The following is a 24,406-nucleotide window of genomic DNA, read 5'->3' on the forward strand; positions in this document are numbered from 1 at the left end:
GTTGCAGAACGTAGGTGTATACTCAGGTTAGTTAACTACTTGGGCCGATACTTGCCAAATTTATCTGCAGTATTAAAGCCTTTGAATGAGTCACTGAATAAAGACATTGCCTGGTTTTGGTGGCCTGCGCAAGAGACTGTTTTCCACAGGGTGAAATAAATGATCTCAACTGCCTCCATTTGGAAATTTGATGACCCAAACAAACCAACACTGGTGAGTGCAGATCCCAGTAGCTATGAGACAGGTGGTGCTCTGCTACAACTACATGATGACAAGTGGAAACCAGTTGCATACTGTTCTCATACACTTATGGACACAGAGGCAATATGTACAGATTGAGAAGGAATGTCTGGCAAGTATATGGGCATGTGAGAATTTTTACAAATATTTATGTGGACTGCATTATTATAAGCTAATAACTAATCACAAACCCCACATTACTCTAATTAATGCAAGGACTTAGACCAAGCACAACTTAGGTGCCAGGGTCTCCCAATGAGGCTCATGAGAATCAACCCAGTCACTGAATTTGTTCCAGGCAAGTCCCTGATTATCACTGACACACTATCAAAGAGTCCAGTACCACAGGGGGATTCCTCTGGCCTGGAAGGGGAAGTAACAATCTACATTTAAGCAGTTAAAAGTTGACAGACCAATGTCAGAAAGGAGACAAGGGCAGCTACAAGAGGCAACGAAGACAGATTAGCAACTTCAAGTGGCTATTGGCTACATACATTCAGGATGGCCAAAGTACCAAAAGGACATTAGACCTGAATTAACAGACTATTTTGCTGTCTGAGGACAGTTAAGTGAGTCCATTGGATTAAAAGTGAGAGGAGATTGCATTGTCATCCCAACTACTTTGAGGCAACAGGCTTTAGACCTCATTCACAAGGGCCACCAAGAACTTTCAAAATGTTGTGAAACACCCAGACTGTGTGACGGCCAGGCACCAGTAAAGACATAACCACAAAGTGTCTACAATATGAATTTTGCAGGTCTACCAGACCTACACAATAGAACGAGCCATTACTTACCACACCTTTGTCAGACAGGTCATGGAAGAAGCCAGATTTGTGTACATGGGCGACAGAATTATTTGGTAATGGACCACTGTTTCCAAAATACATAGAAAACTCTACATTTGAAAAGTACAATGTCAAAGTGTTATAGAAAGGTTAAAGAGCACTTTTGCTCACTTTGGAATTCCTGAACAACTCGTTACAGATGTTTCTCAGGTCAGTTTTCATGCAGTTCAAGATGTTGAACACGTTACTTCCAGCCCACATTGCCAACAAGAGAATAGTGAGGTAAAATGTACTGTACAGACAGCCAAGAGGATCTTGAAACTGGATGATCCTTAGCTTGCACTTGTAGATCTATGCCACTAATAGCGATAGGCAATAGGCCAGCACAACTCCTGATGGGCACACACTTAAGGCAACTCTTCCAGTTTTGGAAGATAATTTAGTTCCACAATGGCCTGACATGTTAGAGTCAGACAAAAAGGCAAAAGACACATATAAGCATTTTTACCATTGTTGCTATTCTGCTAGAGCCCTGCCTGGCTTAAAACCAGGAGACCCAGTTCAGGTTAAACTGGATAGTAAGAAGAGTTAGAGGACCCCAGCTACTGTAAAACAGAACTTGTCACCCAGATCCTACGTTATTGAGACCAGACAACATGAATTCACTAGAAACTGCAGACATCTACAGTTAGTACCAAAGACTGAACACACACAAAAAACTTCCTATGTGCATCCTGATTCACCATCAGCAGATCTACCCATTGCGAGAGATGTCAAAAGACAGCCCAGTGGCTAGGTTGTTACTTGCTATGGTTTTGATGTCAAGAAACCAGTTCATTTTGAGTACTATTAACTGGACCTGTATTTCATTTTTAAAGTAGGATGCATATATTAAGGGTTCAGAGTGACGGGGCGGAGGGGGGAGGAAATGTGATGTTGAATTTAACTGTTATGTGATATTCCAGCTGTAGGTGGCACTGTGTCCAGTCTCAGGGGAGGGAGCTAGGTTCCTGTTCTAGCAAATAAAGTTTCTCTCTGTTAGGACTCCATTTTGGGTCTACCTGTTTTCTCAGGGTTATTTCATGCCAAATCCTTCACTTTCTTCCTGAGAGCCTCATTATCATCCAAGATTTCTTCAGGACACATCACTCATTTCCATGCGGATCAGCAGGACTGGAGAACAGTAATTGAGTCTGACAAATTGTGACAACCTCTTCATCACATCTTGAATATATGTTCCGGGAAGGCAACACACCTTTCATGATGGCAGTGTTGTCTGCACACAGCTACTTCTCAGTAGGGAGTCTTCAACCATCACCACACATACCTGCCTCAGGAGGCTCTGGGTATACTCCTTAATGTTCTGTGAAGTAGGGTGTAGTGTTCCTTCCCCAGATGACTCAGGGTTCTCCTCAATGAGGAAAGCCTGGAATCAGCTGCAAATCCCAATGGCACTGAATGGCCAATTCTCTTGGTCATGTGCACCACACTTTCCCATGTGCCTGCCTCCTGTCTTTTCTTTTCCTGTTTGGAAACATGCTCTCTGGTGGCATTTCGGGAGTGCTTCTTGCCATCAAGAGAAGTTATATAAAACTCTCCCACAAAAGCATTTATTCCTCTTTTGATCCAATATGAATACTACAATTAAGCTATCATGAAGATTTTCTGCATATGAAGTGTAAGACAAGCCAGAGAAAAGTTTGCTCACTCATCAAGCTAGTTTAATTGCTGCTGATAAATAAAATGGAAATAAGATACTATAGCAACAAGACTCACCTTGCATCTCTTGGCTTTGTGCAGCATCTGCTTTAAATGTTCTTTACAATTAGCCAGCTCCTCTGGAGACTCCGTAATCTTGGACTTCAGTTGTTTTTGTTCCTCTTTTAGATTACATATGACTAGTTTTAGCTCATTCTAATTAAAAGAATTAATACAAAGCATTCTTAGTGCTATCACAGGTTTCAGTTGGCTATTAGAATAAATATCCATAAAGTGAGCCTTTTCTTAAGACTGTGAAGTTAGTAATTAGATGTTTTTACTTCCAAAACAAACATTTCACTGTAAAACGAACCTTAAAATTGTCAAGTTTTTCATTTCTGTGCACATATTTTGAACAGCAATATGAGTGCAACATGCAGCAATTAAGTTCACAATTCTGAATTTCCAAATTCTAGAACCTGCTCTACAAAAAAGGAGCATGCAAGCAATTCTCAGAAACCATTACTGTGTTAAATAAAGTAGAGGAGATTCCTTACTCAGCACCAGAGGAAATAGTAAACAGTTAACTCTCCTTTACAAGTTTATAAAGATACATTTGTATTGAAGCATACAATGAATTTGAAAATCTCTAGATTGCTTTAGGAGATGAAACAGGCTGTTGCAGTAAGTCAGCCAGAAAATTGCCTCATTTGAAACTATCATTCCCTCTAATAGTGAATTTGGGTTGTCTAGTGCCTTTCCGGAACTTAGAAGAGAAATGGGGCCACCTGAAATTAAGGTAGTAGTTTCTACATATTCAGAAAAACCAATTTAGAAACCAAAACCCTATTCTAGGACTTACGGAATGTTAGGAGTAGAGAGCTACAAGCAACAGATCTCATTGTTCAGAGAAGGAACTTGTGGTTTCACACTTAATGCCAAAGACAGAAACTCCTCTCGTTGCCACTACATTTTGTTTTGAAATGGAACACATTGCTACTCTACCACAGCTAAGTTAAAATTATAGATTTTATTTCATTTCCATGCTGGGGGGGAAATGTCTAAAAGGAACTGATTTTGGTACTCCAAGAGACTAGCAATTAAGTCTATGCCTGAGTGCAACTGCCAGAATACAAAAACAAGGACAAGGAAGGAACTGAAAGGGAATGTCTGCTTGACAGCTTACTATATCCTTGAGGTGAGTAGGGTTGTGATGGGGTCATAGCATAAAGTTAAAACACTTCTCTCCCGGGGGGCACGGTCTGACGAGCCACAAGGTGGCTGCTTAACTTCTCAGCACCTCTCTCCCCTGGAGTGAAAAAGCTCCCTTTCTCAGCAGTTAGCTGTGAGACTCATATTTTATCGACCTGCCCTACATCCAGAGTATGCTATCTTCTTACCCTAGGACCAAAGAAGGACTTTTAGAACAATATTTTCACCCAGTTGACTCAGATGCTCCTAGCTTCTCTAAGAGGTCTCTAATTGATAATATGGTGCCCGAACATTTTAAGAGAGCACAAACATCTCATGGAGATGCAGGGCATAGCACACCAAATTTCAAGGAAGAACTAACCTCACAGTTAGGAACACTGAAAAAAACCTGGAGGGAAACTGGGTGGCAGCTATAAGACCTACAGGTGACAAAATAGAAATACTAAACTTGCGTTTGGGAGAAATCGTCACTATGGCCTCGGAGGCTATGCATATTGGCTCAACAAACTCAGAGGACACTATTTCTGAACATGAAAACAAAATCCTTAAAAACAGGCTGGAAGACCTGGATAATTGCAGCACTCAATGGAACCCAAGATTTCGTGAGATCAAAGAAGACGCAGATGGGCACTCACCCTCCATGGTATCTTTCATAGCAGGATAGCTTACAACAACTATAACTAATCTCAAAATTACACCTAAAGACTTTGAAAGGGCTCATCATGCACTGACTACAAAACCTAAAGACTCTTTACCACCATGAGATACAGTAGTCTGCTTTGCGCACTACACGAAAAAAGAACTCTTGACAAAGATTAAAAACTAAAAGACTTACCTTTTAAAGAAAAATTAGTAATGGTTCTTCGATCTATGTCCTGAAATATTGAGGAGACATAGGGAATTCCGCCCCACCATGGTATTGCTGCAAATTGCAGGCATCCACTATAGATGGGGCTTCTCTTTTTGGCTGATTGTCCCATGGAACGGACAGACTAACAGCATCTACAATATGGGAATCACTATTCATCCTACAAGCTTGCAATATAGAATGCCCCAAGGACTTAGATCTGGCACCTGAAGGAAGAACCAGATACCAGGACAAAGACAGGGAATGGCAAAAAAAGCAAACAGGAAAATTGTTCTGTAAACAGCCCACCACGGTGGAAGAGGAATAGGCCAGAATCCCAGGGTGAGACTTGTAAAGGGTGTTGCAATTATTTTCACAGACCTATCTTCCGTAAGGTGATGAATATGTTCATTTTAAAAAACAAAAATTTACAAGTGGCTTTCAGAAGACAGCTTTCTTCTGTTATTCCTTTAAATAGGGGGACAATATATGTTGGGGACATTGTCCCCTTTATTAAACTATTCGCTGAATACTAGGGAGAATTCTCCAGGGGAGGTCAACTGGTAGCAAGAAGAAATACAGTCACTGGCCTTTAAGTTAAATTTTAATTTTCTATATATTGGCAGAGTGGTTGGACCACAAGGGGCATATGCCCATGCCCCACACCAGCTGGCATGGCTGCAGTTCCAGCAGGCATGCTAGACCGAGTTGGGCAGACCCCATATTGTTTATATTAATTAAAAGGTAATAGTTTAGGTTCATGGTTGTAAGGGGAAGGGATGGGGTAAGGAGGCAATGGCAAAGTTAAATGAAAATGAGAAGCTATGTTTTAATTTAGGTATTCATAATTTGTGTGATGTAAATATATCTTTATGGGAGAAAAACATGGCTTAAAAGTAGTGACTTTGAATGTGAAGGGTCTAGGAAATGTTGTAAAAACAAAAAATAACATCTTACGTTAAACAAGTGAGCCCTACAGTAGCTTTCCTACAAGAGGTGCACAGAATAAAAAATACGGACTCTTTATTCAATCATAGATATTTTGATGAGCAGTTTGTGGCTTGTTGATTTCTGACACCCTTTCATAAGTTATGTGAGTTAAACAATATTTGGATGGAACCTGAAAACTCAGTATGCCGCCAGTTGGAAGGCCTAAGTCATGAAATCTCCTTTATATATAAAATTTTAAGACAAACTGAATACCTAATATTCTTCTCTCTTGCTTGAAATATCTTCATACATTTCATTGAGTTCACTCAAGAAATATGTCATTGCCGGGACAGGGGAAGGGAGGTCGAATAGGGTTTTAGAATTAGAAGTTAGAAATTAGGATTTAGATAATAGTGAAATTAATATAGCATAGGTTTTAAAGGCAAAGTATTAATGATATTCACTAACAGGCAAAATAAACCCTTGCAGTTTAAGAATGTACCTATAGCCCACAGATATTTCTATCAAACTTTAAAAAGCAGGGAAATTGGACAGCTATAATGAATACATCAGGGAAACAGAAGACCTGGCCTCCTCTCTGAGATACTGTCCTGCCCTACAGATGTGTAAAAAAGCAAACACAATTTGGGTTAGTCTTTCACAGTCCAATCCACTTCCTGTGTAGCTTCGAAGAATTTGGTAACATTTGCCATGCCTCTGACCTTTGGGGAGGAGGAGAGGAAAGGAAGGAGGGGAGAAGGGAACAGAAGGAGGAGGAAGGAGGTGACTGGAAGCAGAGGAGGGACAAAAGGGAGGTGATGGGCGGAGGAGGGGAGGGCGGGTTTTATCATTTGCATGCTTATTGAGTTCAGTGGCATTTACTCCCATGCAATCATGCTTAAGATAGGTAAAACAAACCATAGGGAAGGAGGAGGGGGCGGGGGAAGGGAGAGGGAGGGAAAGGAAGAGAGGGAAAGGAGAGGATTGAAAGGGAATGGGGAATGGGAAGGAGGAAAAGGGGCAAGAAGGAGGGGATAGGAGAAAAGAGTGCAGGTTTGATCATTTGCATGCTTTTTGAGTTCATTTGGATTTACTCCTGTGCAATCATGCTAAGGATAGGTGAAACTGACCTGGGGGAGGGAGGAAGGGGGAGGGGAGGAGATTGGGTGGGTGAGCATTGAGCAGGGGGGAAGCCCCTTTCCTTTCCAAAAGGAAAACATTGTGAACAGTATCATTCTTTTTCAGCGTTTTCCCCACCTTTTTATTCCATAGCAAGCACATGTAGTCTTCCACCCAAATTTATACCAAAGCTGTCACTGGCCACATCCACACCAAACCCTTATTCCACTTTAGACAGTCATCATAGAAGAATTGGAAGGGGCCTATAAGGCCATCAAGTCCAACCCCCTGCTCAATGCAGGAATCCAAATCAAAGCATTCCCAACAGTTGGCTGTCCAGCTGCCTCTTGAATGCCTCCAGTGTCGGACAGCCCACTATCTCTCTAGGTAATTGATTCCATTGCAGTATGGCTCTAACAGTTAGGAAGTTTTTCCTGATGGTCAGTCGAAATCTGGCTTCCTGCAACTTGAGCCCATTATTCCGTGTCCTGCACTCTGGGATGATCGAGAAGAGATCCTGGCCCTCCACTGTGTGACTACCTTTCATGTACTTGAAGAGTGCTATCATATCTCCCCTCAATCTTCTCTTATCCAGGCTAAACATGCCCAGTTCTTTCCGTTTCTCCTCATAGGGCTGTTTCCTGTTACGATTGCTTGGCTAACCTCATTGTGGTTCATATGGATCCCAGGAGGTGGAAAGCCAGGAAGTATAACTCTCACCCCCACTCTCACCCACCCACCCTCTCCTATGGCTGGTTATGCTTTCCAGAGGTTTTGTGCAAAGAATAGCAAGGGCAGCGTTACAAAACAAAATTAACCAAAAGCTACTGCATAAATGTTATCTTCTTCTTTGGCAAACTTCCCTCACTCACAGCAGAATCCTCAATTGTTTGTTAGAAGGAGCCTTGGTTTTTCAGGGTAAGAAATGCACGCACGCACACAATCAGCAGATGCCCAGACCCCTCCTTGGCAGGAGGGGGAAAGAGAAAAAGTTCCCTTTTAAAAACCAAGGCTTGAATCTAGAAAAAAAGAGAAGGGGGGCAAAAGGTCATCAGAGCTCCAACAAACATTGCTCTCAAAGCAGGACTGCAGGAACTGAACCAGGAAAGGGATTCTGAGCCTTGGCCCAAGCCTGGAGGCAACTAGATTCCTTCCTAACTTCTCTTCAGAGCTTATCAACATCACTTCAGCTATTTCGATAGCTCACTCGTGGGCCTAGGATAGGTAATCTTTCTCTCTTACCTGCCACTCTTTATAGTAATAGGGTCCTTTGATCTCTTTAGTTTAAAGTTATGAATGGGTTAAGAAATTAATAATTAATGCTGCCACACACCCAAGTAATTCTGTAATGCTATTCTACTCTTTCTCTCAATAAAAGAAAGCTTTGCTTTATTTTGGTTTGGACCTGCATTTCTTGGGTTAAATATATATACACCATTTAGGCACATTTCAGGGCAAAGCGCTTGTTTTTATCCCTAGCAAAAGATTCCCCTCCTCTGAAGGACGTGTGTTTCACGGGACATTGGGGTGGCAAGTTCACACACTCAGGTTCCCAAGAGCACATAACATTCCAGTCCCCTGATCATCCTTGTTTCCCTCCTCTGAACCTGTTCCAGTTTGTCTGCATCCTTCTTGAAGTGCGGAGACCAGAACTGGACACAGTACTCAAGATGAGGCCTAACGAGTGTGGAATAGAGGGGAACTAATACTTCATGAGATTTGGAAACTATACTTCTGTTAATGCAGCCTAATATAGCATTTGCCTTTTTTGCAGCCACATCACACTGTAGGCTCATATTAAGCTTGTTATCCACAACAATTCCAAGATCCTTCTCACATGTCATATTGCTGAGCCAAGTATCCCCATCTTATAACTGTGCATTTGGTTTCTTCTTCCTAAGTGTAGAACTTTGCATTTATCCCTGTTGAATTTCATTCTGTTGTTTTCAGCCCAATCCTCCGGCCCATCAAGGTCCCTTTGAATTTTCTTTCTGTCTTCCATGGTATTAGCTGTGCCCCCCAATTTTGTATCATCTGCAAATTTGATAAGCATGCTCTGTACCTCCTCATCCAAGTCATTAATAAAAATGAAGAGCACTTGGCCCAGGACAGAGCCCTGTGGTACCCCACTCATTACTTCTGCCCAGTTTGAGAAGGAACCATTGATAAGTACTCTTTGAGTACGATTCTGGAGCCAACTGTGGATCCACCTGATAGTTGTTCCATCCAGCCCACATTTAGCTAATTTGCTAATCAGAATATCATGGGGCACTTTGTCAAAAGCTTTGCTGAAGTCATGGTATATTATGTCCACAGCATTCCCACAGCCTACAAGGGAGGTTACCCAGTCAAAAAATGAGATAAGATTGGTTTGGCAGGATTTATTCTTCATAAATCCATGTTGGCTCCTAGTAATCACTGCATTGTTTTCAAGGTGCTTACAGTTTGACTGCTTTATCATGTGCTCCAGAGTTTTTCCAGGGATTGATGATAGGCTGACTGGTCTGTAGTTCCCCGGTTCCTCCTTTTTGCCTTTTAAGAAGATAGGCACAACATTAGCTCTCCTCCAGTCATCCGGCACTTCACTGGTCCTCCATGATTTCACAAAGATAATAGACAGCGGTTCTGAGAGTTCTTCAGCCAGTTCCTTCAATACTCTAGGATGCAGTTTATCAGGCCGTGCTGATTTGAACTCGTTCAAAGTGATTAGGTATTCCTTGACCATTTGTCTATCAATCTCAAGGTCCAATCCTGCCCCTTCTACTTCATGTTTCCCGGGAGGGTCACAGATTCTTTCTTGGGAGAAGACTGAGCCAAATTAGGAATTGAGGACTTCTGCCTTTTCTTTGTCATCTGTAATCGTTTTGCCATCCTCATTGAGTAGCTGTGCCACCCTTTATTTTCTCTGTCTTTTACTATGGATGTACCTGAAGAAAGCTTTTTTGTTGCTTTAGCATCCCTCGCTAACCTCAGCTCATTCTCAGCTTTAGCCTTCCTGACACCATCCCGGCAATTCCGTGCTGTCTGTACCTGCCTGTCCTCTTCCTTTGTGGCCTGGCCTTCTTTCCACTTCCTGTATGTGTCCTTTTTTGGTTTTCAGGTCATCTCTAAGCTTTTTGTGAAGCCACACTGGCTTCCTCTGCTGTTTCCCCCTTTTTTTCCTTGTTGGAATTGCTTGCCATTGTGCTTTTAGAATTTCCTTTTTTAGAAACTCCCACCCATCTTGGACTCCTTTGCTCATTAGGGTCGCTTGCCATGGAACCGTACTTACAATTGTTCTGAGTTTATTAAAAGCAGCTTTCCTGAAGTCCAGGGTGCACGTATAGCTACTCTCAGCTTTTGCTTCTCTTAAAATCAAGAATTCAAGTATGGTGTGGTCACTTTTCCCCAGAATTCCCATAATTGCCACTTCATCCACCAAATCATCTCTATTGGTTAGAATCAAGTTCAGGATAGCTGATCCTCTGGTCGCTTCCTCCACTTTCTGTAGGAGAAAGGTATCTCCAACACAAGTCAGAAATTTCTTGGAGGGGCCGTGTTTGGCAGAACTTGTCTCCCAACAGATATCAGGATAATTGAAATCCCCCATTACTACTACATCATGCTTCCTCGAAACATTAGCAATTTGCTTTTCAAAAGTTACATTCTCATCTTCTCCTTGATTGGGTGGTCAGTAATAGACTCCAAGCACCACATTCTGTTTATTACTTGCCCCATTGATTTTAATCCAGATACTCTTGGTGGAGCTACCAAGCTCATCTTCCTGTATTTCTGTGCAGGGATATATATTTTTTAACATATAGCGTGACTCCACCTCCCTTTTTATTCCTTCTGTTGTTTTTGAACAAGTTATATCCTTCAATTGCTGTATTCCAGTCATGGAAGTCATCCCACCAAGTTTCAGTTATACCTATCAAGTCATAATTGCCCTCCTGTATTAAAAGTTCAAGTTCGCCCTGCTTGTTTCCCATGCTCTGCGCATTAGTATACAGGCATCGAAGACCATGTGATTTATGGCTTGGCTTCCTTACTACATTTTTCTGAGCACTGTCACTGGTCCCTATTACAGCCGATCTCTCTGTTCCCATTACTGTGCACAAGCCTTCATCAGTTGTTACCACCAAGTTTACATTTCCCTCCCCCTTAGGATTAAGTTTAAAGCCTTCCTGATGAACTTCTCCATGCTGTGGCCAAACACATTCTTCCCAGTCCTTCTGAGATGCAACTCATCACTTGCCAGCTATCCATCTTCCAGGAAGCGTAGCCCGTGGTCCTAGAATCCAAATCTCTCACGTCGGCACCACCTTCATAGCCATTCATTCACATCGAGTATTTCCCTTTCCCTTTCTACTCCTCTTCTAAGTACTGGAAGGATGGATGAAAAAACTATCTGGGCCCCAAAGTCCTTGAGTTTCCTTCCCAGAGCTTCATAGTCTGATGTGATTTCTTCATAGGTCCGTTTGGCAGTATCATTTGTTCCTACATGGATGAGAAAGGGATACCTGTCAATGGGGTTGATGAGTGATGGCAACTCTTCCATCACATCTCTAATCCGTCCTCCTGACAGACAGCATACCTGGCGAGTCCACGGATCTTCTCGGCATCCTTGGGTTTCAATCCCACGCAGTAGTCTCCCACTACTATTACTCTTCTCTTCTTGTTGTTGTGGGGCGAGGTTTCATTGCCCCTGCTTGAGTGAGCTTCAGCCTCTTGCTCGTTGTTGCATGGGGTCTCCTGTAATTCTTCCACCACAGGCTGTCCTCCACTTTGCTCCTCAAGTGGTTGACAGTGGTTCCATAGCTCCACTGGTGAAGGGTGTCTTCTAGCTTTTCTGCTCCTGTCACCCTTTCCCAGAGTTTCCTCCACTTCGTTCTTCCTCTCCAAAGCAGTGTCCTCTTCTGCTACCACATGCTGTTGTTCTTCCACCTCCACTTCTCTTTGCTGCTGTTGTTCCAGCATTCTGTCTAAGAACTCTTCATCGTCTCTTATAGTCCTCAGTGTGGCCACCCGCCGTTCCAGGCCTCTCACTTTTTCTTCCAACAGTGCCACGAGCTTTCACTTGCTGCACGTGTACGCCATGTGTTCTCAGGCAAGAAAACAAACATGGCACACACCTTGCAGGTCACAACCACTGGAGTATCCTTCCCATTCATTCTCTCTTCTGTCTTTTGTTTCTTTCTAACTACTTGTCTTGGAGTGGCCTGTGCTTTGTCCTCTCCTACTACAGGGTAAATCTGAGAGTCCCACTGGTATGCGGTGCGCTGTAGACCAACTGAGACAGCTCCCCCTGCTCTGCTCTGCTCTGCTCTGTTAGGAGTCAGGAAACAGAATGAATGGCTTCTCCCAAAGAATCCTGCAAAGTGTAGTTAGTGAAGGGCGCTGAGAGTTGCTAGGAGATACCGTTTCCTTCACAGAGCTTCAATCAGAGCGGCTGACTGTTAAACCGCTCTGGCCAATAGGAGTCTCCTCTCAGCACCCTTCACAAACTACACTTCCCATGATTCTTTGAGAGAAGCCATGACTGTCTAAAGTGAAATAAAGTTCTGCTGCGGGTGTGGCCCCGATTAGCCAAGCAGCTGTGAGCCTAGCTTTTAGAACACTGAGCATTGGTTCTTACTAAGCATGCCCGGGCTTATCATTGACTCTAATGCAAAAAAATTTAAATTAATTAAAAAGCGGCCAGGCATTTTTTTTAGCTTTTAAACTGCAGAAGATGGCCAGAGCATGGAGCAAGGTCAGTATTAGGATTACAGGTACTCTGTGATCATGGCTGATTTTTAATTAATTTCAACAAATTATGAGAACACTGACAGAAAAAAATCCAACTGGCATCTGTTTTTCTTTCTCTTTTTACACTTTGAACTCTTGATTCTCTCTGACTATTTTGCAGAGCTGGGAAGATTACTTTTAAAAAGTAATAAATTACAGTTACAGTTGCATGGCCCAAAAAAGTAGTAATTACCGTTACAATTACAATTGCTTTGAAAGTAACTGATTACTTTACTTTCCCTCCAAAGTAATCACTACAATTACATTTCAGTTACTTTAAAAAAAACGCCTACAAGGTGCTGGCCTTGGCTGCTGCACATCTAAGTAGCCTAAAACAACATTAAAAATAATGACACACATACAGAGGTAGTAGAATAATTATTTTTATTCATAAGATAGCAATGGTGGTCTCTCTGCTGGTAAGGGTGGTAGGGAGGGAGGCTGAGGCCACTACTCAGATCTTTGCACGTCAAACCAAGTGCAACCCCCCTCAGCCAGCCAGCATAATCTCTCTCACTTAACCACCTCCCGGACCCTGCCATGCCACCAACTAAGGGACACTCACTCAAGCGAACATTTTCCCGAGATGCAAAAAGGTTAAAATACTGCAAATGCAGCACAGTAGCTAGAGAGGGTGGTGGAGGCCACTTTGTGTGCCAAAACATGTTGTCATCTTTCACCTCCACAGTTCTTTATCTCCATGCTGCTGTTGCCTCCTTCTCCTCCTTTATCCATGTTCTTGACCTCCGGACCATTTTCCCCTCCACTCCATTCTTCACCACCACTATCCGTTTTTTTAAATAATTGTTTTCTCCACTCCACCCCATCTCACTCTCTGCCTCCTCCCTCGTTGCCTCCTACCCACCCACAGAGCATGAGGGAAGAGTGACGCCATACAGAAGCCCAGTTTGAGGCACATGATTTTCATCCACAAATCAGAGGAGCAGAAGACTTTCCCCTGCTCCCCCCCAAAGTAATGCCCAAAAGTAATTCTGGAAATGTTACAATTACTCCACAAAAGTAGTAAAATTACTCCTAGTTTTATTACAATCAAAATGTAAAGTAATTACCCACTCGTTACTCAAAAAAGTAATGAATTACAAGTAATTCGTTACTTGTAACTAGTTACTTCCAAGCTCTGCTATTTTGTGTATCGCCGTGAAAATTTAGAGGGCTGTTAAGCAAGCATTTCTGAGTTTGGGACTATAAATTTTGTAAGGTTTTGTTTTGAAATGAGCTTATGGGAAGCATTTGGACGGCATGGGGGTATTTTCCATTTAACATTGCAGAATGTGAAAAATCCATGCTGGCTACAGTATACTCTTGAGGCTGTACAATATTTCATTTATTTTTTTCATTTCTATAATAGAGAGATAGGATTTTTGTTCCTGATCGCTGACCTAATGTAAAAGTTGTGTGAAATGTCAAAATGCAATTAAAAGAAAGTGTGTGTTTATGTGTTTATATATAATATGTATAAAACTAGTTAAAATGGAAATCCTGCCATCCTAAGCACATAAAGAAAAACACTGTGTACAGCTTAGCTCTGAGAATCAAACTTATTTGCAACACTGCAGATAAATACGAGAGAAGGGTCTACTTAAAGAACACCTTCTTCTGAGAGGATATCCTACACATATTATCGATTGCAACATCCACCAGGCCTCCATTCTGTCCAGAGAAAACCTCCTCCATCATACTGAGGTGCCAAAAAGCAGAGAGCAACGGATTCCATTTGTGGCAGATTTCCATCCAGCATCTCCTATCACCGAGCAATCAGGAAGAGCTACCCATTGCTGGCAAACTCTGAACATCTTGCTAGAGCCATCAGCAGGCCTCCTGTTGTAGCATTTCACCAGCCTCCTAATTTGCACAGACTGTTAGTGAGAGCTGTGCTTAAGCCACGTATCACCAATCCTGGGTCTCATCCTTGTCACTCCCAATGCTGTATCACCTGTGTGTACTTCAGGGAGACAGCTACTTTTACAAGTACTAGGACAGGCAGGACATATTACATCAAACAGAACATCACCTGCAGGTCCTGCAATATAATTTGTCATCGAATGCAAAAGACCAGAATGTCATATCCAATACATATGAAAAACCACAACTGACCTGTGCACATGCTTCAGAAACCACAAATCGGCAATCTTAACAAAAAAAGTGGAGCAACCAGTTGCAAAACATTTGAACATTTGAGTGCCACAGCCTGTTGGACTTTTCTATAACAGCTATAGAGATGCCAACAGATCCAACAGCATTGACTAACATGGAGAATTATTGGATATACTCTCTGGACACATTGGCACCACATGGCCTGAACCTGGAGGACAGTACCAGCATCCCTTAGCTTCTGCAAATGAAGCCCCTCTGAGCATTCCATCCTCAAGGCTCTATAACTGCCATCTTGGTAACAGTATTTGTATGTTAGCAGCTGATGAAGGTGGAAGCTGAAATATTTTGGTATTACAATAAAAACCTGTTTTGTTAATCACAATTACGTGCTTAAATGTTTAGGTGATTAATGGAATCCTTATAGGGATCCAGAGCAAGCTTAGGTGAAGTTCTATTTGTTGCTTTCAAAACTATCTATCTATATAATATGTATAATATGTATATATATAACTCCTCTTCTAACCCTCAATCCCTGGCTATATAATAAAGCTCTCAGGTTCAGGGAGGGCTAACAGCAAATTTGGTGTAATAAACAAGTTTCTAATGGAAGTAAAAAAATCTATCAAGCAAAAATTTCAATGAGATACAAATAGTTTTAAAACAACATTCCTAAGAAATACTTAAAAATTCCCATATTGCAAACAGCTAGTTGAAGGCAAACATGTGCTATCTTTCTGTAATTCAGAGTCTACTGTTCCAGTTTCCTACTGAGATCTGCTTACCAGCTTCTGGGTTTTTTCTGCAACTTCCGTTCTCTTCTGGTGGATCTCTTCTTGCAAAATACCCTAGTACAAAAGACCAGTTTTATGTTACTTAAGAAAGGAAATTCTATGAGTTTCATTCTAAACTCCAGAAGAATCTACTTTCATATGGCATTTTGTCCTTCAGAATATAAAGCCATTACACAGAAGGCTAGAGAGAAATAACATACTCGCAGAAGGAGTATAAAAGAAATGAAGAAACCAACACAAAGCTGGCATGATAGATCACAAGATTTATTAATGCACAGACGATTTGGTGTACAAGGGCCATTTTCTGCCCAGCATGGCTGCTTAGAAGCAGCATACACCAGCCATGCTGGGAAACGTGGATGGAATAATGGCAATGGACAGAAGGCACAAGGGAGCCTCAACTCAATCAAATGAGGGAGACAGCAGCATGTTTCTACAGCTTACAGTTGTACACACTTTTTAACCCCAGCATATGCCATTGACTTTAATGTTCTACAAGAGGAATTCACAGGTCAAGGTGCCATATCTCAACACTCTGGCAAAAAAAGTTATTTAATAGAACATTTTAAGATCAGTGCAGCTTTGAATTTCAAACTGATTTGTGAAGAAGGAACACATACCGTTTTCTGCCGATATTCTTGGTTCAGTTTTTGCTCTAGTTCTTGAATATCTTGAGATAATTCCTTGAACTCTGCCTGTTGATCTGCAGGAATAGTACTGCATGTACAGAGAAATGGAATTGGTACTTATTGTATATATTCATGAAGAGATCTAGTTATTTTCACTTATTAGAAAAGCTATTCATTTAATGCAACTGCCTCACAACTGTATGGGGTGGTATCCATCAAAGCTCATGCAATGACTTCCACTTGCTCAATGGAACAGGAGTGCAGGGGAGAAATTGTTCCACAAGTGCAATGACTTCATCAGATTCAATCCCAAGTGTTACAGTAATATTCAAGATGTTGCTAAATTTAGGATTTTAGAAAAAGTTTATAAACAGGAACTAAGATATTTCACAGATAGGCAAGTCTTTAAGCAAACCAAAACCAAATTTAGTCCAACTATATACAGATGTCCAGGGACAGAAACTATAAATTCAGTAGGACTGGGAAACATCACAGAGATATCACATATTTGCATCAGAGGCAGTGAAGGGAGTAGGTCTAACCAGCCTCTTCACAATTCTGTAGCCCCAGGAAACATATGCTTCCCCTTTATCAACCCAAGCCAAGCCCATGCAGCCGCTTTCAGAACGGAAATTGAGTTCTCAGCCTGTGACAACTCCCAATAACAGCTAGCCAGTGCTGTAGCACATTATCATGACCATGTGATCTTTGCCTCAAAACTCATTTTGGAAGGTCAAGCCATCACAACCACTCTGCATGTACCTCCAATGTGTGTGGCCCACTGTGAGAAATAAGTGTGTGTGGGGGGGGAAGACAATAGGAGGGCCAACCTCCCACTGAAACAAATGTAGGATAAGTAATCATTTTAGGGGTTGAAAAGAGGAAGATGAATGAATAACCTTTCTTCTCTTTGGCCAACCCTGTCTGCAATGTGTTGCAGACCTTATATGCATATTATGATAGTCATTGCATGTATATTCCCTTCCCCATACCAGTATTCCAGAGCAAGGACACAAGAGCAAAGTCCAAACGTGAGATGGAGATTACAGGCTTTACTTTATTCCCATGAAAGAAAATGGCAGGGACCAACTTCTGTGGGAGAAAAGCAAAGTGTTTCAATCTGACATCAATTACCATACCCCAGAACTAGCTGTCCATTACTCATAGAAAGCTTGTATGCACAAGAACTCACTGGCAGTACCTAGGTCAATGTTCAGCACTGAACAATTCCATCTACAGCTAGTTTGCACATGGAACTAGCATGGGATGCAGGAGCAAATTATAAGCTTACATGCCTTCCCAGATTGTATAGAGGACCTGTAGGGAAGGTTAGACTATGTAAGCAGGGTTTACACTTGCAGACTCCAATTCAAACTATACATGATAGGGAAAAGCATGCATGTCCTGAGGCATAATGCTTCTATTACTTTAGAACCCTGGCCCTTAAATTCCACACGTTGTTTTAAATTAAGGTATCCAACTCATAGACAACTTACTCCAGTTTCTCCAGCTTCAATGTTGCCTCCTGAATTGCCATCTGAAGTTGCTGCTCTTTTTCCATAGCTGATTTCTGTGAAAAAGAATGGTTTGCATTGCATGCAACTCAATACAAATGAGTTTGATTTTACAGGCCAGAGAACTTTATTAGCTGGACTTATGCTTAGGTCTGAGACAGTAATAGTTTCAATCTTAACCTATAATTTAGACCTGTTTCCACTACTTGCTGATGACAGTTGGATGTTACATAGAATGATGAATGTCTGCAAGATTAATTAACATAGAGGCCTATCAAGATGAGGAAGGGGGATAAAAGCAGGGCTGTGGAGACGGTACCAAACCTTCGACTCCGACTCCACCCAAAATTGCTTCTGACTCCACAGCCCTGGAAAGCGCTGTAAATGTCTTTTTAAATTGGAAGCTCTCTTAGGAGCATTTTTATCGCTGCCTGAATATGTGCTGATCTTGGCATCACAGCATTTGTCTTCATCTGGGTCCTGTGTCATACACTGACACACAGAATGTTTTCCATCTTGAGTTATGGTGAAATGCTCAACTACAGCTGACTTCATGGGAAGCTTCTTTGACATTTTGAATTTATATTTAAAAAAATTGTCAATCAAAATTTATTTTGAAGCCGGAGTCGGTACATTTCTACTGACTCCGACTCCACCCAAAATTGCTCCCGACTCCGACTCCACAGCCCTGGATAAAACTACAGGTGGCTCTGCCTATCACCCCCAGTAGAAGTAGCAGCACTTCTCAAAGCAGTCCGCTGTCAAGAATTTGCATGGCACTTTGCGGACAAAGTCGCTCAGATTCGCTGTGATTTGGACGCTAAAATTGATAGTCTATCAGGATGTAACTTTGGCGCCTGTTTGTCCAATTAAAATGGATTCTTTGCAACTTGTTTTACCCGAGGATGTGGACAAGATCCTTGGAGCGGTGCGCGCCACTACGTGTGTATTGGACCCTTGCCCTTCCTGGCTCATTAGAAGTACCAGAGGGGGACTGGTCAATTGGATCAGGGGAATAGTTAATGCCTCTCTACAACAAGGCAGAATTCCATCATGCTTAAAGTAGGCAGTTATAAGACCACTGCTGAAAAAGCCCTCCCTTGATCCCTCTTTATTGGGCAACTACCGGCCAGTTTCCAATATTAAATTTTAAGTAAGATAATAGAACGTGCGGTGGTCACCCAACTCCAGAGATTCCTGGATGATACGGATTATATAGATCCATTTCAATCTGGTTTCAGACCTGGCTATGGGACAGAGACGGCTTTGGTCGCCTTGGTGGATGACCTACGCAGAGAACTGGACGGGGGGAGTGTGTCTCTGCTGGTTCTACTGGACCTCTCAGCAGCTTTCGATACTATCCTTCTGGGCCGCCTTGCCGAGATGGGACTTGGGGGCACTGTTTTACAGTGGCTCCAATCCTTCCTGGAGGATTGAACCCAGAAGGTGGTACTGGGGGACTCCTGTTCGACCCCTTGGCCATTGTCCTATGGGGTCCCTCAGGGTTCTGTTTTGTCCCCCATGTTATTTAACATCTACATGAAACCGCTGGAAGAGGTTGTCCGGGGTTTTGGTGTTCGGTGCCATCAGTATGCTGATGACACTCAACTCTATTTCTCTTTTCCACTTGAAGCCAAGGAAGCCGTACAGACCCTAAACCAGTGTCTGGCATCAGTGATGGACTGGATGAGGGCAAACAAGTTGAGATTAAATCCTGACAAAACAGAGGTACTCCTGGTCAGTCGGAGGGCAGATCTGGGAATAGGGGTTCAACCAGTACTGGATGGGGTCACACTCCCCCTGAAGTCTCAGGTTTGCAGTTTGGGTGTACTCCTGGACTCAGCTTTGAATTTGGAGGCCCAGATTGCTGCTGTATCCAGGAGCGCATTTGCCCAATTAAAACTGGTGTGCCAGCTGCGCCCGTTCCTGGACCTGCCTGATCTGACCAGGGTGATGCATGCCTTGGTCACATCCCGCTTAGACTATTGTAACGCGCTCTACGTGGGGCTGCCTTTGAAGACTGTTCGGAAACTTAAATTGGTACAAAGAGCTGCAGCCAGAGTACTAACTGGGGCTGGTTACAGGGACCATACAACTCCCCTGTTACAACAGCTCCACTGGCTGCCAATTTGTTTCCGGTCACAATTCAAAGTGCTGGTTTTGACCTACAAAGCCCTATATGGCTCAGGTCCAGACTATTCGACAGATCGCATCTCCCTACATGAACCTGACTTGAGATCTTTAGGTGAGGCCCTTCTTGTGTTCCCTACACCTTCGCAAGCACATTTGACGCGGACACGAGATACGGCCTTTTCGGTGGTCGCCCCTAGGTTGTGGAACTCCCTCCCGAGTGAGGTACGATCAGCTCCCTCCTTGCCGTCTTTTCGGCGACAAGTAAAGACTGTTTTATTTCAGCGGGCATTTGGGACAGAGAATACCAGGATTAATGTCTTATAGGCTTGGTGATCATATTATATGATTATTATTTTAAATTGTTCGCTGTTTTAACTTTTATCTTATAGTTTTTAATTTTCCCTTATAGTTTAATTCTTTTTTTAATAATATACTCGGTATGTTTTAATGATGTTGTTTTTAGTTGTAAGCCGCTCTGAATCCTATTGGAAAAGGGCGGGGTAAAAATAAAGTTTTATTATTATTATTATTATTATTATTAAAGAGGCAATGCTGCTGCTGCTACAAAAAGTCTTCCAGTCTCAAGGAAGACTGTTTGTCTGAGACTGAGGGGGATGGAGAAAGATTTATTTTACATTTATATACGGCCTTTCTTCCACTATGGGACCCAAGGTAGCATGCATGTGGTTCCCAGGCACTGACCAGACCCATTTAGCTTCAGCAAGGTGGTGGCCTCATGTGCCGTCAGAAACATCTTGGGAGAAGTATAAGGAGGAAGAAGTAAGCCAAATGCCCTGGGGAACAATACTTCCAGAGCCAGAGAAAAGCAATGCTTTCCTGACACAGGTAGAAGAACTGAGAGGGAACTCCCATTACCAGTTCAACTAAGCCTTGCCTGCAGTGACTGATGAGTGAACATATCCTTTATGCTGGATCTCCTTCTCCTATGCTGAGAGAGAACTCATTGGTTAATTATCAGTTTGTGAAATCTCTCTCTCTCACTCACTCAGTCACACACACACACACACAGAGAGAGAGAGAGAGAGAGACAGTCCCCTTGGCTTCCTGTCCCACAACCAACTCCCTAGCCTCTGAAGTCCCTTTCTCCTATCATCTCCTAGTGCCCCTTCCATCCCAGCTTGGGTTTTCTAAAGAGGTCTTGCACCTATTTTCTCCTTGGCTTACCTTTTGTTCAACTCTATATCTCTACCATCCACTTTATCCTCAGGCTCCTACTTCATAATCCATTGCCTACATTTTTTCACATGGAAGTGATTTAATAACAAAGTTCACACTACACACCAGCATTCAGCTCATATTTACTGTTTAAAAAAAGAGTTGGGATGTGGCATGGAACAAAGAGCTGGTAGGTAGTTAGGGTGACTAAAGGAAGTGGGTCAGGCTTCCAAGGCTGAGATCATTCCCTAATGGCATTGACAATATTTAGCCTTCTCACTTTGCTTCTTGCTATCTCACTTTCTGCCAAACTGACCGTTATTCACAAGGAACTGTAATGTTGCATATATCCTATTGCTGACAGCTTCATTTCCTCAATAGTTCATGAACATTTTACAATGTCATGGTAGTACATGTTCATTGCAACAAAAGACATAATTACAACCATGAACACAAAACCATTTGTATACTACCACAAGAACAGTAGACCAGAACACAGACAGATCTCCTTTATCAAGACAAATGCTATTATGGAGCGAGCTTTGTGATCAAGTTACTCTGACATGAAAAATATAGAAACCCAATCCTTTTACATAGGTGGTAAAACCCACCATTTCAAAGGACCAAAAGCCAAAACAAGGTTAGTCTCCAGTAAGAGTTAAGATGAGAGAGGTTAGTACAATTTTTAAACAATGCAGTACTGCCAATTTAATATAACTTTAAACTTACATTTTTGAGAGTCTGACACACAAAAAACTACTTAATCTTACATGTGTGCTCTGGATTTCCAGGTAGACCTCACGACGTGAGTCACGGAAGAAAAGAAAGTTAAGAATGCCACTCAAAAAACGAGCTGTCCTCTTTGCTTCTAGCAACACAAAATGAAATGCTTTTATAAGACATACAGGACATACAATTTTCAAATTCAAAAGGCTGTTTGAAGTTTAAACTCAGACTAGTTGGAGGATAAAGTCTACCATATAGAAATGGTGCACAGCAACACTGGAATCCATGAACACACTTGAATAGTTTTGCTGTGTAACCACAGCAATTAATCTTAAATTTTCAGTAAAGAAAGCCACAGGGAGCTGGCCACAGCATGCACATGCAGGCCTAATGGAATATGAATCAGGATTTGAACATGTAGTACTGCAGTGTTGTTGTTTTTAGATTTTAACACAATGTAATTGTTGGAAGCTGAAATGAGAACTGGTAAACTGAATTCACATACTTTCACACAAAATTATTTCCAGCTCCCTTCCCTCCCTCAATTCAGTAGTTTAATTCAGCAGCCTAAAATGGGGAGGGGGGTTGCTTTGTGTTTTTCCTAGTATTCTTATCAAATACTAGTATCGCTAACCCGCTGGAAGTCACCCACAGATCAACGCCAGTAGATCCCAATCAAACTCCATAATAAATAATATGGCTTAGTCTGCACAAAACACCAAGCCAAAAACTGGAGATTCAAACAGGATTGCCAGGCTGTTTGGAAGACTTTTTGTAGGCTCTTTGGCTGAGCATGCCTGCTCCCAGTGCACCTGTTCCTGGCTTAACTCTAGGCAGCATGGCAGCAGAAGGATGGGGAAAGGAGTGCATCATGACAATCTTCTCTCTGGGAACTTGCACATTAGCACAAAGTCATAGCTTTGGCAGTATGCACAGCCAAAGAAAGCCTGTAAACTTCAGGCTTCTTCCCCCATCACTGGAGAGAGGGGAATCCGCTTCGCCATGAACATAGACAGGGCTAGCAATGCCCCTTGTCCTGCAGTTCCCAAGCACCCACCAGACAGCAGGCAGGTACTTGAGAACCCTGTGCAAGGGATTTTGACAGGTGGGACAACCCACCTGTCAATCATTTAATAGCATAATGACATCATGTGATTGACACCTGGGCAGCCACACCCACTTGTTAAATTTGGGCCATGAGGCCAATCCTAATAAAGATCTAGCTTGCAAGGCAAACAAGTTCCCCACCCCTGCCACTGTCTTTTCTCAATTTTTCCAGGCTTTAGTTTTGTGGTTGTTCTATCACTCCTTTATTTTTTAAATTAATTCTTATCTATTTTATTCTTTCCTTCCTATATAAATATTGTGGCACCTTAGAGACTAATTTATTACAGCATATGCTTTCATGGACTAGATCTATTTTCACCCATAAATAGGTGTACCCTAGCATTCATGGCTAATTATAATATTTTGGTAATTATTTTATCTGACTAGGATACTGACTGAGACAGTCCTGCAGATTTGTTAGGACTGGTGAAGCTCAGACTCAAATCACCAACTCAGCCATACTGGGTTGACCAACTGGGTGACCTTGGACGATTATCAAGCTAATCTACCCTACAGGGCTGGTGCAAGGATAAAATAGGCAGGGGGAAACCACGTATGCTACTTTGAGCTCCATAAAAGGATAAAATATTAATGTAATAAAGTTTAGGGCTGATTACCTCTTCCTACTGTGGCACAATCAATAGTTCTGCTTGTCTGAAATTCCACATCTTGGCAGCAGCAACTGCAATCAGCAAACTTGACTGGTCCAAGGTTTTATTCAGTTTTATGGCTGAATTTAGGATTTGAATCTGGAACTCACCAGTCCTAACAAACCTGCAGGACAGGCAGTTATGCAATAAGATCCCATGCCAGCATCATATTTCTTTGGCAGTGGTGATGTGGAATTTCCTCTTATGACCAGACCAAACCTTGCTGTGGTAAACATTAAAGCTGGAAACAGAAACCCACTCAAACTGCAACAAATGCCTCCTAGGTGATAAGCACAAGGGAAAGCCTAGAACTGTCCAAGACATGGCACATCAGCACGCAGAAGAGATGTTAAATGCTTACTTGGGTTTATGATATCAGCAATCTGGAAGTCACTGACACGGCAGATTGGGAAAAATCGTTCCCTGTCATAGAGTTGTACAAAACATTAAATATTTTGTAAACAGACTATTGTATCAGTTGTTTCTCTGGTAAAACTTGCAGTATAGTTGTGGATTTGTTTGGCATTATGTTCTGCTATATAGCTAATTATTAGGGCAAACTACTAGCTCCTGAGAAATGTATGTGTTAAAGCGCTTACAATGCAATCTTTTAATAGTGCTTACTCCCTAGTAAGCATGTTTAGGATTGCAGACTTAGACTGCAATCCAACACATGTCTACTCAGAAGGAAGCTCCATTGGGTTCAATGGGACTAACTCCCAAGTAAGTGTGTATGTTGGATTACAGCCTTAATCTTTGTGCTTTGAATCAGAAGAGTTAATAAAACAAAACAAAGAAATCTGGCAGAAACATATGTGCTGAATCTACCAAACATATTGCAACACTACATAGCACTTTAAAAAGTTGTGGTGCAAAGATGCATTGACTAGAACTTTGATGTCATCACAACCATGCTATTAGGACTACATTTTAGTGCTCAGCTTGCAAATTTAGCAGAATAA

The 24,406-nt window shown here is 42.1% G+C and overlaps 1 protein-coding gene across 2 annotated transcripts in view; it reads right to left on the bottom strand.

Moving 5' to 3' along the window:
• The window catches only part of NUF2 (NUF2 component of NDC80 kinetochore complex), a 45,729-nt gene that overhangs the window by 15,951 nt on the left and 5,372 nt on the right, over positions 1-24,406 (bottom strand). For both annotated transcript variants that reach the window (XM_061584493.1, XM_061584499.1), the window contains exons 5-10: positions 23,806-23,867; positions 21,732-21,829; positions 17,635-17,708; positions 16,130-16,226; positions 15,501-15,563; positions 2,805-2,942 (exon numbers count right to left, since the gene is read on the bottom strand). In XM_061584493.1, coding sequence (XP_061440477.1) covers positions 2,805-2,942; positions 15,501-15,563; positions 16,130-16,226; positions 17,635-17,708; positions 21,732-21,829; positions 23,806-23,867 — 532 coding nt within the window. The remainder of the gene's footprint in view (positions 1-2,804; positions 2,943-15,500; positions 15,564-16,129; positions 16,227-17,634; positions 17,709-21,731; positions 21,830-23,805; positions 23,868-24,406) is intronic.

This window comes from Rhineura floridana, chromosome 1 (assembly GCF_030035675.1).
Source record: "Rhineura floridana isolate rRhiFlo1 chromosome 1, rRhiFlo1.hap2, whole genome shotgun sequence".
Lineage (NCBI taxonomy): Eukaryota > Metazoa > Chordata > Lepidosauria > Squamata > Rhineuridae > Rhineura > Rhineura floridana.